General features: G+C 54.3%; 1 protein-coding gene across 1 annotated transcript in view; it reads right to left on the reverse strand.

Annotated features, from left to right (window-relative positions):
• KMT5B (lysine methyltransferase 5B) overlaps positions 1–17,663 on the reverse strand; it is a 33,635-nt gene extending 15,972 nt beyond the window's left edge. The window contains exons 1-3 of the mRNA XM_038764954.1: positions 17,563–17,663; positions 1,833–2,066; positions 257–404 (exon numbers count right to left, since the gene is read on the reverse strand). Of these exons, the coding sequence (XP_038620882.1) occupies positions 257–404; positions 1,833–1,992 (308 nt within the window). The 5' untranslated portion in view covers positions 1,993–2,066; positions 17,563–17,663. The remainder of the gene's footprint in view (positions 1–256; positions 405–1,832; positions 2,067–17,562) is intronic.
• Positions 17,664–17,973: the final 310 nt, after the last annotated feature.

Below are 17,973 nucleotides of genomic sequence, written 5' to 3' on the forward strand. Positions count from 1 at the left end.
CAAATGTCCTCTACGCCCACCCTTCACCCAGCCCCTGACCTGACCCTCTCCGTCATCCCTGCCTCCTCTCCTCCAGAGTCCGATGTTGGAGCCTCGTTCTCGGTGGGGCCCCAGAGGACCGTCCCCCCACACCACCAGGGGAAAGAGGGGTGGTCTGAAGGAGGACAGCCCGGCAGCAGGACCCTCTTGCTGCAACCAGGCTGGGTTCCGACCCAGTCTGCTCGGAAGCCACACCCACGGAGAGGGCGAACTCTACCTCGTGTTCATCTTGTGGGTCTGGAAGCCCAGGTAGGGGTCGAGAACCAAGCTGGTGGCCAGGTCGTCGTTCTCACACAGCTCCTTGGCGGACATGCCCGAGGAAGGGACATAGCGGCTCTGCCCCTCGAAGCCCGAAGCCCCGCTACCTGTGGAGGGGGAGGAGCCGGTGGGCGAGGTGGCCGCCCACCACGCGCCCACCCTTCTCGCCCTTCCCTATGTCCGAATCCCACTCCTCAGCGCCGAGACCGACGCCTCGGCCAGACGGGCACGCTGGTCAAGCAATGCCTCGGAAGGCCGGGCAGCAGGCGGGTTTGGGAGAGACCGGGCCCGGGTCCCCACGGGCGGCAGCACAGCCTCCGGGGACAGGTCACAGGGCGAGAGCCCAAGTTTCCCTCCCAGGCCACCTCTCTTTCCGCTACTCCCCTGACACCAGAGACGCCGGCCACCTGGGGAACACCAGCCACCGGAACCCTGCTCTGACCACCGAGGCCGAAACTCCAGGCCTCCCGCTTCCTAAGCGAGCCCAAACGTAGCTGCCCCTTTGGGTGCCGCCGGGGACGGAGTCCAGGGAGCTGCCGCCCCGGGCCTCCTGCCAGTGGGGAAACCCGCTGCTGGCGCCAACAAGCCGGCCTTCCCCAGAGGACACTCTGCCGTCCAGACCGGCCCGTCCCAATCACAACTGACCGAGGGGCAAAACTCTCAAGAAGTCAAGGCCGTCTGAGCCCGGCCTCGTTGGGCACGCACCCACACAGCTTGGCCATGTCACTGACCCGTGCTCTACTGCAGGCAGGGACAGGGGAGGCCGGTCAGGGGTGAGTATCAAAGCGCGTAAGGGGTTCAGATCCGACTACATAGATGAAGCATAAGGGAAGGCCTCTTGGAGGAGATGTGATATATTGTACTCTCCCAAGGGCTCAATACAGTACTTTGCATACAGAAAGTGCTCAATAATAATAATGATGATATTTGTTCAGTGCTATGTGCCAGGCACTGTTCTAAGCGGTGGGGTAGACACAAGGGAATCAGGTTGTCCCGGGGCTCACAGTCCTCATCCCCATTTTACAGGTGAGGTCACTGAGGCCCAGATAAGTTGTGACTGGCCCAAGGCCACACAGCTGGCAAGTGGGGGAGCCGGGATTTGAACCCCTGACATCTGACTCCCAAGCCCGGGCTCTTTCCACTAAGCCACGCTGCTTCTCCGTGAATGTGACTGAATAAGACTTTGAAGGTGGAGAGTGTGAACACTTATCGGATATGAAGGGGGACGGCGTTCCAGGCTAGAGGCCAGATGTGGACAAGTGGTCTACATGTTTTGTTTTGTTGTGTGCGTCTCCCCCTTCTAGACTGTGAGCCCGTTGTTGGGTAGGGACCGTCTCTATAGGTTGCCGATTTGTACTTCCCAAGCTCCTAGTACAGTGCTCTGCACACAGTAAGCGCTCAATAAATACGCGTGAATGAATGAAAGAAAGGGAGATGAGACCCAGACGAGCTGAAAGCCCCTCCTGGCCCTCCCTCCTGGCGCAGTCCCTCGCCCCAGGCCCATCCCGGCCTGACCCCACGCTCCAGGCACCTACATCGGCTGGACCTCCGCTCCACCGGGCTCCTGCCGACCTTCGGCGGCTCCTTCCCCGCGGGCGGCAGTTTTGGGGCACCGTGCTGGTGGTCGGCCGGCAGCCTGGTCCCGTTCCTGCGGCCGCTCACCACCATGTTCCTCGCCTCGCCCAGCCACTTCATGCCCCCGGGCGGCCCGGCCCGGGAACATCGAGCCGCGCTCGGCCAGCGGCGCGGAGGGGAACGCCGGCTTCTCCCTGCGGGAAACACGGGAACAATGGGACGCCGCCACCGGAGAGCCGGCGGCCGAACACCTCCGTCCGGAAACACCCAGAGCCTGGTGGGCACGGGGGTCAGACACCCCCACCCCGAGGGCCCTCCCCGGAATCCACAGTATTTACCGAACGCTTACTGTATGCGGGGCACTGAACAAAGTGCTTGGAGAGTACAATACAAACCAGAGCTGGTAGACACATCCCCTGCCCACGGCGAGATTACCGTCTTAAAGGAGGAGATGTATTCACAGAAACACATAAATTACGGATACGCACTTAAGTGCTGTGGGGATGAGGGTAAAAAATGCAGCTCCGAGGGCAAGAGCGATGCGGAAGGGAGCGGGTGTAGGGGAAATGAGGGCTTAGTCAGGGAAGGACTCTTGGAGATGAAATTTTAATAAGGCTTTGAAGATGAGGAGAGTGGTGGTCTGTCGGCGTGAAGGGGGAGGAAGTTCCGGACCACAGGAGGACACGGGTGAGGGGTTGGTGGCAAGACGGATGACCCCAAAGAGGATAAGTTGGCAGGAGAGCCAAGTGAGCGGGCTGAGGTGTAATAGGAAATCAGGGAGGTCAGATAGGAAGGTGAGTGATTGAGAGCTTTAGAGCCGACGGTACGGAGTTTCTGTTGGATGGAGAGGTGGATGGGTAGCCACTGGAGGTTCAAGAACACTCTCCCTGGTGTTCCCCAAATCCCAGAGAGCCATGTGATGCTCCCTGCGGTCCCTTTCCAAAGCCTCGTCCCTGAGGGCGCCCCCACCCCACCCGCCCGGGGTCCAGTCCCCCCAGTCCCTCCCGGAGCCCGGTGCGGGCAGAGTCTCGCAGCAGCAGCCTGGAGGGCAGGGTGACCAATGGCCCTAGATGCCCTGCCAAGTCTGTCCGGTCCTCGCCCACCCCTTCACCAGTCCCCCGGCCAACCCCGGGTCGGCAGTGACCGCCACACAGAGTCCCCGGCGTGACTGGCGCCCGGAGCCCGTCTAGCTTCCGAGGACAGACAGTGTACTGGTCATCGGGGACGGTGGCCTCGTGTGTGTGGCAGCACCCCCCCCCCCCCCAACCTTCCCAGCTTAGAGCCGCGAGCTGGGGTTCCCCACCCACATCTAGGTCAGGCCGGGCCTCTCCCACCATGGTCCCTAACAGAAGGTCTGGCCTTTTGCTTCCTCCACTGACCCCCGGGGAACATGTAAGCGCCTTGTGGGCACGGATGCAGTCTCCCACCTCTATTGTCCTCTCCCAAGCTCTGCACAGGAATTGCTCAAGGAATTTCAGGCATTGAAGGAGTCAGAGGTGACCTGCCAGGGGGGCTTGGGGGTGGCAAGGGGGTGTCACAAGGCCCCAAGGGCTGGAGCAGACTCCAGCGTAGCTCTAAGCCGCTCAGGGGAGTACCAAGGTACCAGCTCTGTGGCTCGCTCTCGCAGCAACCTAGGGTCACGGCACCCGGAACCCTTCAGGCCCCACGGCGGCCGGGCAAGACCCTGCTGGAGCTAGCCTCTCCAGCCTGCGCCACCTCCCCACAAGGCGGGGAGAGGATGTGACCCCTGGAGATGGCCACGAGGCTGCTGCCGGGCCCCGGGGACCCCACTGCTCCGGCCCGGTAGGCACACGGCCGGCAAGCAGCTCAGCAGGCCGTTCGTCTGCCCGAGGTTGTTTTGGCTGTCGCAAACTGGCAGAAACTCCCGGCAATTGGAGGGGGCCCCTGATCTGTGGTGGCTCCCTCTCGGCCCACCCCAGCCCTACGGCTCAACCATCACCCTTCCCCGAGCCTCAGGCCTCCACCTGGCCGCTCGAGACCATGGCTCCACCTAAGGGCACAGGCCTCTGCCCGTGGGTTGGGGGGCTGGCATCTCTCCAGGGGCCCGCTGGCCCGCAGTGCCATGCCCAGAACCCTGGGGGTGGGGAGCGCTGCTGCAACGAACCAGGGTCTGGGCTCCCGAGGCCCAGCTGGGTGGCAGAAAACGCATCCTCCCCCGCAGCCCCTCGGGGAAGACGGACTCGGGGCTGCAGGCAGGGAGTCCCGAGCCGTCCCCAGAATAGGCAGCTGAAACAGCACCTCCAGCAGTGGGCAGACACCGCCTCCCCCGCTCCCCGCCCAGCAAGGTCTGTACAGTCTGGATCTGCAGCCTCCGCCCGGCCAATTTACATGTTCTGTGAAGGGAGAGCCTGAGTCGCTTATCTTTCAACCAATCAATGGGATTTATTGAATGTGGAGCACTGTACTGAGCATTTGGAAGAACACAGCATGACAGCGTTGGTAGACACAATGCCTTCCCCTAGAGAAATTACAGCATACAATCTCTTCCTGGCCCCGGTGCCTGGTCTCGGCTGACACCCGGCCAACACCCGACTGAGCGGAGGAAAGCGGCCCCCCTTGGTTTACGGTGTTGGCTTGGGCCTCCTGGCCCACTCACGTGGAGAGGGTCCGAAGACCAGACACCCCTACCAAGCCCCTTCTCTGACTTTCGAGTGAGCCCGTTCCCCGCGAGGGCATCGGTGCCCCACCACGTGCCCATGTCCAGACCAGCAGGCGGCAATTTGGCCCTCACCTTGGTCTTCTCCAGCCTCAACACCCCGGGCCTGAGGCCAGTCCCCCACTCGCAGCTCTGCCGCCTCTCCCGCCCTCGTAAGGGCAGGGACGGGGCCAGGGTCGATGGCGGAGAGACGTTGCTCTCCGGCTCCTGTGCGCCCCTTTCCTTTCCCCTCCCGGGTCACGGGCCCGGTCCACTCCGCCGGCTCATCTCCACGTTGGTTGGCCCGGCTCCCGGGCAAATGCCCTCACCCCCAGGTCTGACCGTTCCCTCAGCCCCACGTGTCCATCCCCCACTGACAGGAAGGAACCCGGGCGAGATGATGGTCAGTCTCCAAGCCAGAAGCGAAGTTGGGGGAACTCCGGCCCCTAACCCCCCAGCTCACCACACCACCCAACCCTGCTGCGAGAAATGCCATGTGCTGACACAAAGGAGCGGGAGTCTTCGCCCCTGCTGGGCAGCTACCTCTCCGACCCCAGGCTTCCCACCAACCCCGGCAGGCTCGGTCACTGCACGGGCACAAAGGCCGAAGGCCCGCTGCCATCCCCACAGTTCTGACACCCTCGCCCGGCAGCGATAAGCGGGCACCGGGCCCGACTCATCCACTCACCAGGAGACTTCTGGTCACCAGGAGAACCTCGCCCAGTTCCCCCTAGTGCCTTAGGGCTCGGTGGGAGGAGGGCAGAAAGCTCTGGGGAAAATGAGGCCACAAATAATAATGGCATTTAAAAAGCTCTTACTATGTGCAAAGCACTGTTCTAAGCGCTGGGGAGGTTACAAGGTGATCAGGTTGTCCCACAGGGGGTTCACAGTCTTAATCCCCATTTTACAGATGAGGTAACTGAGGCCCAGAGAAGTGAAGTGATTTGCCCAAAGTCACACGGCTGACAATTGGCGGGGCCGGGATTTGAACCCCTGACCTCTGACTCCAAAGCCCGGGCTCTTTCCACTGAGCCACAATGCTTCTTGTAATGCCATCATCATCATTATTATTATTATAAAGTGGCAGAGCCAGGGTGGGAGCTGTCGTGGGCTTCCCTTCAACCAGTGAGTGCCCACTCAGTCCTTCCATGTGAGTGGACACTCCCCCGTCCACGCCCCCCACCCCGCCCAGGCTGGCCCACAGCAAGACCCTTCCGCTGCCCTCGGGAGAGGACAGACTCTCCGTCCACCCTCCACTTCCATTCATTCATTCATTCAATCGTATTTATTGAGCGCTTACTGTGTGCAGAGCACTGTACTAAGCGCTTGGGAAGTACAAGTTGGCAACATATACAGAAGTTTCTACCCAACAGCAGGCTGTAAAACCGTGGTGGCCCAGCCCTGGCCGGGCCCACCTACCGGGGTTACAGTAGGCCACGGTGGAAGGAAGGAGAAGAGGAGGATACCGACAGGAGCCCCGTAAAGCACTGGGGTAAAACCAACCTCTTGGGGGGCAGGAACTGGTGTGGTGCGGCAGGTTTACTGTGGGCACCCCATTCCAGCCCCCACCCCCCAAAACCCACACAGGGACCGGCGAGCATCACCCGCCCCTGTCCACGGAAACTCCCTCAGAGTGGCAGCAGGAGGAGGAGGAGGAAGGGCAGGGTGGCCGGTGGAGGGGCAGGCCCAGTCCCACGTCCGGGAATCCCTTTCCCTAAACACCGTCCCTGTCCGGGAATCCCTTTCCCTAAACACCGTCCCTGTTGGCAAGGCCCACAGACGCTGCCGGACCAGCCCGGGCAGGACACAAGCGACAGGCCGGGAGGCCAAGGCCGACCAATCAATCAATCGTATTTATTGAGCGCTTACTGTGTGCAGAGCACTGTACTAAGCGCTTGGGAAGTCCAAGTTGGCAACCTATAGAGACAGTCCCTACCCAACAGTGGGCTCACAGTCTAGACGGGGGAGACAGAGAACAAAACCAAACACACTAACAAAATAGAGTAGATATGTACAAGATAAATAAATAAATACAGTAATAAATATGTACAAACATATATACATATATACAGATGCTGTGGGGAAGGGAAGGAGGTAAGACCAGCCTGGACACCTTTCGCCAAGAGCAAGTCCCCTTCCAAACACACCCTTCCACCCGCCATGCCCTCCCCAAAAGCCCACTGCAGAGGGAAAACTCACAGGAAAAGTAATAATAACCATCACAGACCGCGGAGGGAAAACTAAGAGCGACACAATTGCTCCCGGGGAGTAGAATGCAACGAAGGAGAAAAGTGCCCTAAGTGGACGTTTAGCAGGGGGCAGTTTTGGAATAGCTCTCTCTTCCCCCCCTTCAAAGCCCTACTGAGGGCTCACCTCCTCCAGGAGGCCTCCCCATTCATTCATTCAATCGTATTTGAGAGCTTACTGTGTGCAGAGCACTGCACTAAGCGCTTGGGAAGTACAAAGACTGAGCCCCCCCTTTTCCCCTGCTTCTCCTCCCCCCCCCATCGCCCCTACCCCCTTCTCCACCCCACGGCACTGGTACATATTTACACATATTCATTATTCAGTTTATTTTATTAATGATGCATATAGAGCTATAATTCTATTTATCTATTTTGATGGTACTGTTTTGTTGTCTGTCTCCCCCTTCTAGACTGTGAGCCCGTTGTTGGGTAGGGATTCTCTGCTGGCGAACTGTACTTTCCAGGCGCTTAGTACAGTGCTGTGCACACAGTAAGCTCTCCGTAAATACGACTGAATGACCACACATACACACATACCCATTTTACACCCCCACGGGGCTCCAACGAAGAGCAAGGGGTCACGTCAGGTGCAACCCCCCCCCCCTTGTCTGCCTCTGTTGTCGTACTTGGGCAGTGTGTTGCTAGCGGTTAAGTTTCTTGGGAACTCGGGCCGAAGGAGAATAAACTTTTTCTTTTTAATTTTTGCCGCCCCCTTCCCCCCCGCCCCTCTCTGGCAGGGCTGCTCGAATGGGTCGCGAGTTCGAATCCCGGCTCTACCACTTGTCAGCTGCGTGACTTCGGGCAAGTCGCTTCACTGGGCCTTGGTGACCTCATCTGTAAAATGGGGACTACGCCTGTGAGCTCCAGGTGGGACAACCTCATCCCCTTGGATCTCCCCCAGCGCTTAGAGCAGTGCTGGGCACACAGGAAGCGCTTGGCAAATTCATTCATTCATTCCATCGTATTTATTGAGCGCTTACTGTGTGCAGAACACTGTACTAAGTGCTTGGGAAGGCCAAGCCGGCAATATAGAGAGACGGTCCCTACCCACCAACTGGCTCACTGTCTAGAACCATCAGAGAAGCAGCGTGGCTCAGTGGAAAGAGCCTGGGCTTTGGAGTCAGAGGTCATGGGTTCAAATCCCGGCTCCGCCAATTGTCAGCTGGGTGACTTTGGGCAAGTCACTTCACTTCTCTGGGCCTCAGTGACCTCATCTGGAATGCGGGGATGAAGATTGTGAGCCCTCTTTGGGACAACCTGATCACCTTGTAACTTCCCGGGCACTCAGAACAGTGCTTTGCACATCATAAATGCTTAATAAATACCATTATTATTATTAAGTCACTTAACTTCTCTGGTCCTCATCATTGTTATTATTATTAAGTCACTTAACTTCTCTAGGCCTCAGTGACCTCATCTGGAAAATGGGGATGAAGACTGTGAGCCCTCTGTGGGACAACCTGATCACCTTGTAACTTCCCTGGCACTTAGAACAGTGCTTTGCACATTGTAAGTGCTTAATAAATGCCATCATTACTACTAAGTCACAACTTCTCTGTGCCTCAGTGACCTCACCTGGGAAATGGGGGTGAAGGCTGGGAGCCCTCTGTGGGACAACCTGATCACCCTGTAACTTCCCCGGCACTTAGAACGGTGCTTCGCACATCGTAAGGGCTTAATAAATGCCATCATTATGATTATTATTAAGTCACTTAACTTCTCAGGGCCTCAGTGATCACATCTGTAAAATGGGGATGAAGATTGTGAGCCCCCTGTGGGACAACCTGATGGCCTCGTAACTTCCCCGGCACTTAGAACAGTGCTTCGCGTATCGTAAGGGCTTAATACATGCCGTCATTATTAAGTCACAACTTCTCTGGGCCTCAGTGACCTCATCTGGAAAATGGGGATGAGGATTGTGAGCCCTCTGTGGGACAACCTGACACCTTGTAACTTCCCGGCACTTAGAACAGTGCTTTGCACATCATAAGGGCTTAATGAATACCATCATTATTACGAAGTCACAACTTCTCCGGGCCTCAGTGACCTCACCTGGAAAATGGGGATGAAGATTGTGAGCCCTCTGTGGGACAACCTGATCGCCCTGTAACTTCCCCGGCACTTAGAACAGTGCTTCGCACGTCGTAAGGGCTTAATACATGCCGTCCTTATTATTAAGTCACAACTTCTGTGGGCCTCAGTGACCTCACCTGGAAAGTGGGGGTGAAGGCTGGGAGCCCTCTGTGGGACAACCTGATCACCTTGTAACTTCCCCAGCAGTTAGAACAGTGCTTCGCACATCGTAAGGGCTTAATAAACGCCGTCGTTATTATGAAGTCACAACTTCTGCGGGCCTCAGTGACCTCACCTGGAAACTGGGGGTGAAGGCTGGGAGCCCTCTGTGGGACGATTGTGAGCCCTCTGTGGGAAAACCTGATCAGCTTGTAACTTCTTTGCACATCCTAAGTGCTTAATAAATGCCATCGTTATTATTAAGTCACAACTTCTCTGTGCCTCAGTGACCTCACCTGGAAAATGGGGATGAAGATTGTGAGCCCTCTGTGGGACAACCTGATCACCTTGTAACTTCCCCAGCACTTAGAACAGTGCTTCGCACATCATAAGGGCTTAATACATGCCATCATTATTGTTATTATTATTAAGTCACAACTTCTCTGGGCCTCAGTGACCTCACCTGGAAAATGGGGGTGAAGTCTGGGAGCCCTCTGTGGGACAACCTGATCACCTTGTAACTTCCCCGGCACTTAGAACAGTGCTTCGCACGTCGTAAGGGCTTAATACATGCCGTCCTTATTATTAAGTCACAACTTCTGTGGGCCTCAGTGACCTCACCTGGAAAGTGGGGGTGAAGGCTGGGAGCCCTCTGTGGGACAACCTGATCACCTTGTAACTTCCCCAGCAGTTAGAACAGTGCTTCGCACATCGTAAGGGCTTAATAAACGCCGTCGTTATTATGAAGTCACAACTTCTGCGGGCCTCAGTGACCTCACCTGGAAACTGGGGGTGAAGGCTGGGAGCCCTCTGTGGGACGATTGTGAGCCCTCTGTGGGAAAACCTGATCAGCTTGTAACTTCTTTGCACATCCTAAGTGCTTAATAAATGCCATCGTTATTATTAAGTCACAACTTCTCTGTGCCTCAGTGACCTCACCTGGAAAATGGGGATGAAGATTGTGAGCCCTCTGTGGGACAACCTGATCACCTTGTAACTTCCCCAGCACTTAGAACAGTGCTTCGCACATCATAAGGGCTTAATACATGCCATCATTATTGTTATTATTATTAAGTCACAACTTCTCTGGGCCTCAGTGACCTCACCTGGAAAATGGGGGTGAAGTCTGGGAGCCCTCTGTGGGACAACCTGATCACCTTGTAACTTCCCCGGCACTTAGAACAGTGCTTTGCACATCGTAAGGGCTTAATACATGCCATTATTATTATTAGGTCACAACTTCTCTGGGCCTCAGTGACCTCATCTGGAAAATAGGGATGAAGATTGTGAGCCCTCTGTGGGACAACCTGATCACCTTGTAACTTCCCCAGCACTTAGAACAGTGCTTTGCACATCATAAGGGCTTAATAAATGCCATCATTATTACTAAGTCACAACTTCTCTGGGCCTCAGTGACTTCACCTGGAAAATGGGGGTGAAGGCTGGGAGCCGTCTGTGGGACAACCTGATCAGCTTGTAACTTCCCCAGCACTTATAACAGTGCTTCGCACATCGTAAGGGCTTAACAAATGCCATCATTATGATTATTATTAAGTCACTTAACTTCTCAGGGCCTCAGTGACCACATCTGTAAAATGGGGATGAAGATTGTGAGCCCTCTGTAGGACAATCTGATCAGCTTGTAACTTCCCCGGCACTTAGAACAGTGCTTTGCACACCGTAAGGGCTTAATAAACGCCATCATTATTACTAAGTCACAACTTCTCTGGGCCTCAGTGACCTCATCTGGAAAATGGGGATTAAGATTGTGAGCCCTCTGTGGGACAACCTGCTCGCCTTGTAACTTCCCCGGCACTTACAACAGTGCTTCGCACATTGTAAGGGCTTAATAAATGCCATTATCATGATTATTATTAAGTCACTTAACTTCTCAGGGCCTCAGTGATCACATCTGTAAAATGGGGATGAAGGCTGGGAGCCCTCTGTGGGACAACCTGATCACCTTGTAACTTCCCCAGCACTCCAAACAGTGCTTCGCACATCGTAAGTGCTTAATAAATGCCATCATTATGATTATTATTAAGTCACTTAACTTCTCGGCCTCAGTGACCTCATCTGGAAAATGGGGATGAAGATTGTGAGCCCCACATGGGACCACCTGATCGCCCTGTAACTTCCCCGGCACTTAAAACAGTGCTTCGCACATCATAAGGGCTTCATACACGCCGTCGTTATTATTAAGTCACAACTTCTGTGGGCCTCAGTGACCTCACCTGGTAAATGGGGGTGAAGGCTGGGAGCCCTCTGTGGGAAAACCTGATCAGCTTGTAACTTCTTTGCACATTGTAAGTGCTTAATAAATGCCATCGTTATTAAGTCACAACTTCTCTGTGCCTCAGTGACCTCATATGGAAAATGGGGGTGAAGATTGTGAGCCCTCTGTGGGACAACCTGATCGCCTTGTAACTTCCCCGGCACTTAGAACAGTGCTTCGCACATCGTAAGGGCTTAATAAATGCCGTCATTATTATTAAGTCACAAGTTCTGTGGGTCTCAGTGACCTCACCTGGAAAATGGGGGTGAAGGCTGGGAGCCCTCTGTGGGACAACCTGATCACCTTGTAACTTCCCCGGCACTTAGAACAGTGCTTCGCACGTCGTAAGGGCTTAATAAACGCCGTCGTTATTATTGTCACAACTTCTCCGGGCCTCAGTGATCTCACCTGGAAAATGGGCGTGAAGGCTGGGAGCCCTCTGTGGGACAACCTGATCACCCTGTAACTTCCCTGGCACTTAGAACAGTGCTTCGCACACCGTAAGGGCTTAATACATGCCATTATTATTATTATTAAGTCACAACTTCTGTAGGCCTCAGTGACCTCACCTGAAAAATGGGGATGAAGATTGTGAGCCCTCTGTGGGACAACCTGATCACCTTGTAACTTCCCCGGCACTTAGAATGGTGCTTCGCACATCGTAAGGGCTTAATAAACGCCATCATTATTACTAAGTCACAACTTCTCTGTGCCTCAGTGACCTCATCTGGAAAATGGGGAAGAAGACTGTGAGCCCTCTGTGGGACAACCTGATCGCCTTGTAACTTTCCCGGCACTTAGAACAGTGCTTCGCACATTGTAAGGGCTTAATAAATGCCATCATTATGATTATTATTAAGTCACTTCTCTTCTCTGGGCCTCAGTGATCACATCTGTAAAATGGGGATGAAGGCTGGGAGCCCTCTGTGGGACAACCTGATCACCTTGTAACTTCCCTGGCGCTTAGAACAGTGCTTCGCACATCGTAAGGGCTTAATAAATGCCATTATGATGATTATTATTAAGTCACTTAACTTCTCAGGGCCTCAGTGATCACATCTGTAAAATGTGGATGAAGATTGTGAGCCCTCTGTGGGACAACATCATCACCTTGTAACTTCCCCAGCACTTAGAACAGTACTTCGCACGTCATAAGGGCTTAATAAATGCCGTCGTTATTATTAAGTCACAACTTCGGTGGGCCTCAGTGACCTCATCTGTAAAATGGGGATGAAGACTGGGAGCCCTCTGTGGGACAACCTGATCAGCTTGTAACTTCCCCGGCACTTAGAACGATTTTTCACACATCATAAGGGCTTAATACATGCCATTATCATGATTATTATCAAGTCACTTAACTTCTCAGGGCCTCAGTGATCACATCTGTAAAATGGGGATGAAGACTGGGAGCCCTCTGGGGGACAACCTGATCACCTTGTAACTTCTTTGCCCATCGTAAGAGCTTAATAAACGCCGTCGTTATGATGAAGTCACAACTTCTGCGGGCCTCAGTGACCTCACCTGGAAAATGGGGATGAAGACTGGGAGCCCTCTGTGGGACAACCTGATCACCTTGTAACTTCTTTGCACATCGTACGGGCTTAATAAATGCCTACGCTATTATTAAGTCACAACTTCTGCGGGCCTCAGTGACCTCACCTGGAAAATGGGGATGAAGCTTGTGAGCCCTCTGTGGGACAACCTGATCACCCTGTAACTTCCCCGGCACTTAGAACAGTGCTTCGCACATCGTAAGGGCTTAACAAATGCCGTCATTATTACTAAGTCACAACTTCTCCGGGCCTCAGTGACCTCACCTGGAAAATGGGGGTGAAGGCTGTGAGCCCTCTGTGGGACAACCTGATCACCCTGTAACTTCCCCGGCACTTAGAACGGTGCTTCGCACACCGTAAGGGCTTAATACATGCCATCATTATGATTACTGTCAAGTCACTTAACTTCTCAGGGCCTCAGTGTTCACATCTGTAAAATGGGGATGAAGACTGTGAGCCCTCTGTGGGACAACCTGATCACCCTGTAACTTCTTCGCCCATCGTGAGGGCTTTAATAAACGCCGTTGTTATTATTAAGTCGCAACTTCTGCGGGCCTCAGTGACCTCACCTGGAAAATGGGGATGAAGACTGGGATCCCTCTGTGGGACAACCTGATCACCTTGTAACTTCCCCGGCACTTAGAACAGCGCTTCGCACATCGCAAGGGCTTAATAAATGCCATCCTCATGATTATTATCAAGTCACTTAACTTCTCAGGGCCTCAGTGATCACATCTGGAAAATGGGGATGAAGGTTGCGAGCCCTCTGTGGGACAACCTGATCACCCTGTAACTTCTTCGCCCATCGTAAGGGCTTAATAAACGCCGTCGTTATGATTAAGTCACAACTTCTGCGGGCCTCAGTGACCTCACCTGGAAAATGGGGATGAAGGCTGGGAGCCCTCTGTGGGACAACCTGATCGCCTTGTAACTTCTTTGCACATCGTACGTGCTTAATAAATGCCTACGTTATTATTCACAACTTCTGCGGGCCTCAGTGACCTCACCTGGAAAATGGGGATGAAGCTTGTGAGCCCTCTGTGGGACAACCTGCTCGCCTTGTAACTTTCCCAGCACTTAGAACAGTGCTTCGCACGTCATAAGGGCTTAATAAATGCCGTCGTTATGATTAAGTCACAACTTCTGCGGGCCTCAGTGACCTCATCTGGAAAATGGGGATGAAGGCTGGGAGCCCTCTGTGGGACAACCTGATCACCTTGTAACTTCCCTGGCGCTTAGAACAGTGCTTCGCACATCGTAAGGGCTTAATAAATGCCATTATGATGATTATTATTAAGTCACTTAACTTCTCAGGGCCTCAGTGATCACATCTGTAAAATGGGGATGAAGATTGTGAGCCATCTGTGGGACAACATCATCACCTTGTAACTTCCCCAGCACTTAGAACAGTGCTTCGCACGTGGTAAGGGCTTAATGAATGCCGTCGTTATTATTAAGTCACAACTTCTGTGGGCCTCAGTGACCTCATCTGTAAAATGGGGATGAAGACTGTGAGCCCTCTGTGGGACAACCTGATCACCCTGTAACTTCTTCGCCCATCGTGAGGGCTTAATAAACGCCGTCGTTATGATGAAGTCACAACTTCCGCGGGCCTCAGTGACCTCACCTGGAAAATGGGGATGAAGGCTGTGAGCCCTCTGTGGGACAACCTGACGGCCTTGTAACTTCCCCAGCACTTAGAACAGTGCTTCGCACATCGTAAGGGCTTAATAAACGCCATCATTATTATTATTGTCACAACTTCTGCGGGCCTCAGTGACCTCACCTGGAAAATGGGGATGAAGACTGGGAGCCCTCTGTGGGACAACCCGATCACCCTGTAACTTCTTCGCCCATCGTAAGGGCTTAATAAACGCCATCGTTATTATTAAGTCACAACTTCTGTGGGCCTCAGCGACCTCACCTGGAAAATGGGGATGAAGGCTGGGAGCCCTCTGTGGGACAACCTGATCACCTTGTAACTTCTTGGCACATCTTAAGCGCTTAATACATGCCATCGTTATTATTAAGTCACAACTTCTCCGGGCCTCAGTGACCTCATCTGGAAAATGGGGATGAAGACTGGGAGCCCTCTGTGGGACAACCTGATCGCCTTGTAACTTCCCCGGCAATCAGAACAGTGCTTCGCACATCATAAGGGCTTAATAAATGCCGTCATTATTACTAAGTCACAACTTCTCCGGGCCTCAGTGACCTCATCTGTAAAATGGGAATGAAGACTGTGAGCCCTCTGTGGGACAACCTGATCATCCTGTAACTTCCCCGGCACTCAGAACAGCGCTTCGCACATCTTAAGGGCTTAATAAATGCCATCATTACGATTACTATTAAGTCACTTAACTTCTCAGGGCCTCAGTGATCACATCTGTAAAATGGGGATGAAGATTGTGAGCCCTCTGTGGACCAACCTGATCACCTTGTAACTTCTTTGTACATCGTGAGGGCTTAATAAACGCCGTCGTTATGATGAAGTCACAACTTCCGCGGGCCTCAGTGACCTCACCTGGAAAATGGGGATGAAGGCTGGGAGCCCTCTGTGGGACAACCTGATCACCTTGTAACTTCTTGGCACATCTTAAGCGCTTAATACATGCCGTCGTTATTATTAAGTCACAACTTCTCCGGGCCTCAGTGACCTCATCTGGAAAATGGGGATGAAGACTGGGAGCCCTCTGGGGGACAACCTGATCGCCTTGTAACTTCCCCGGCAATCAGAACAGTGCTTCGCACATCATAAGGGCTTAATAAATGCCGTCATTATTACTAAGTCACAACTTCTCCGGGCCTCAGTGACCTCACCTGGAAAATGGGGATGAAGACTGGGAGCCCTCTGTGGGACAACCTGATCGCCTTGTAACTTCCCCGGCACTTAGAACAGGGCTTCGCACATCGCAAGGGCTTAATAAATGCCATCATCATGATTATTATCAAGTCACTTAACTTCTCAGGGCCTCAGTGATCACATCTGTAAAATGGGGATGAAGACTGTGAGCCCTCTGTGGACCAACCTGATCACCTTGTAACTTCTTTGTACACCGGGAGGGCTTAATAAACGCCGTCGTTATGATGAAGTCACAACTTCCGCGGGCCTCAGTGACCTCACCTGGAAAATGGGGGTGAGGGCTGGGAGCCCTCTGGGGGACAACCTGATCGCCCTGTAACTTCCCCGGCACTTAGAACAGCGCTTCGCACATCGCAAGGGCTTAATAAATGCCATCATCATGATTATTATCAAGTCACTTAACTTCCCAGGGCCTCAGTGATCACATCTGTAAAATGGGGATGAAGACTGTGAGCCCTCTGTGGACCAACCTGATCACCTTGTAACTTCTTTGTACATCGTAAGGGCTTAATAAACGCCGTCGTTATGATGAAGTCACAACTTCCGCGGGCCTCAGTGACCTCACCTGGAAAATGGGGATGAAGGCTGGGAGCCCTCTGTGGGACAACCTGATCACCTTGTAACTTCTTGGCACATCTTAAGCGCTTAATACATGCCGTCGTTATTATTAAGTCACAACTTCTCCGGGCCTCAGTGACCTCATCTGGAAAATGGGGATGAAGACTGGGAGCCCTCTGGGGGACAACCTGATCGCCTTGTAACTTCCCCGGCAATCAGAACAGTGCTTCGCACATCATAAGGGCTTAATAAATGCCGTCATTATTACTAAGTCACAACTTCTCCGGGCCTCAGTGACCTCACCTGGTAAATGGGGATGAAGACTGGGAGCCCTCTGGGGGACAACCTGATCGCCTTGTAACTTCCCCGGCAATCAGAACAGTGCTTCGCACATCATAAGGGCTTAATAAACGCCGTCATTATTACTAAGTCACAACTTCTCCGGGCCTCAGTGACCTCATCTGGAAAATGGGGGTGAAGATTGTGAGCCCTCTGTGGGACAACCTGATGGCCTCGTAACTTCCCCGGCACTTAGAACAGTGCTTCGCACATCGTAAGGGCTTAATAAATGCCGTCATTATTATTAAGTCACAACTTCTCTGGGCCTCAGTGACCTAACCTGGTAAATGGGGATGAAGATTGTGAGACAACCTGATCAGCTTGTAACTTCTTTGCACATCGTAAGGGCTTATTAAATGCCGTCATTATTATTAAGTCACAACTTCTCCGGGCCTCAGTGACCTCACCTGGAAAATGGGGATGAAGACCGGGAGCCCTCTGGGGGACAACCTGATCGCCCTGTAACTTCCCCGGCACTTAGAACAGCGCTTCGCACATCTTAAGGGCTTAATAAATGCCATCATTACGATTACTATCAAGTCACTTAACTTCTCAGGGCCTCAGTGATCACATCTGTAAAATGGGGATGAAGACTGTGAGCCCTCTGTGGACCAACCTGATCACCCTGTAACTTCTTCGCCCATCGTGAGGGCTTAATAAACGCCGTCGTTATGATGAAGTCACAACTTCTCTGGGCCTCAGTGACCTCACCTGGAAAATGGGGGTGAGGGCTGGGAGCCCCACGTGGGAGGGCCTGGTGGCCCCGGGGGCCTGCGCGGCGCTGGGGGGGGCGGCGGCCGGGGGCACGTAGTAAGCGCCTCCCTGACGGGGCGGTGGTGGGGCCCGTCGGGCGGGGGGTCCGGCGGGCCTCGCACCTGTCAGGCGGGGCCCGCCCCCCCCTCACAGTCGGTCGGTCAGTCGGTCGTCAGTCGGTCGGTCAGTCGGTCGGTCGGTGGTTGTCCACTCACCGTCCGGTCCGGTCCCCGCTGTTCCCCCGGGGGGTCGGGGGGTCCGGGCGGGTCCGGGCCGCCCCCCGACCACCTTAGTCGCCGAAAATAAATCCCGGGCCACGGCAGGGAGGGCGGGCGCTCCAAAATGGCGGCGGCCCCGGCCGCACCACCGCCCGCGCCCTCCGCCGACGGAAAAGAGTCCGCCCCCCCCCCGTCCCCTCAGGGAGCGGTGCGGCGGCTCGAAAACGAGTCCCCCCGCGCGGCGGGGGAGGCGGGGGAGGACCCCCTCGCGCTCCTCCTCAGCCTCCCGGCGGAGGAACACGGGGAAAGAGGTCCTCAAGGGGGGGCGGCGGAGGGACACCGGGGAGGAAAGCAGTCCCGTCTTCCTGCCGGCGGAGGGATTCGCGGTCGCCGGCCTTGTGACGGAGG

This window comes from Tachyglossus aculeatus, chromosome 22, assembly GCF_015852505.1.
Source record: "Tachyglossus aculeatus isolate mTacAcu1 chromosome 22, mTacAcu1.pri, whole genome shotgun sequence".
Classification (NCBI taxonomy): Eukaryota; Metazoa; Chordata; class Mammalia; order Monotremata; family Tachyglossidae; genus Tachyglossus; species Tachyglossus aculeatus.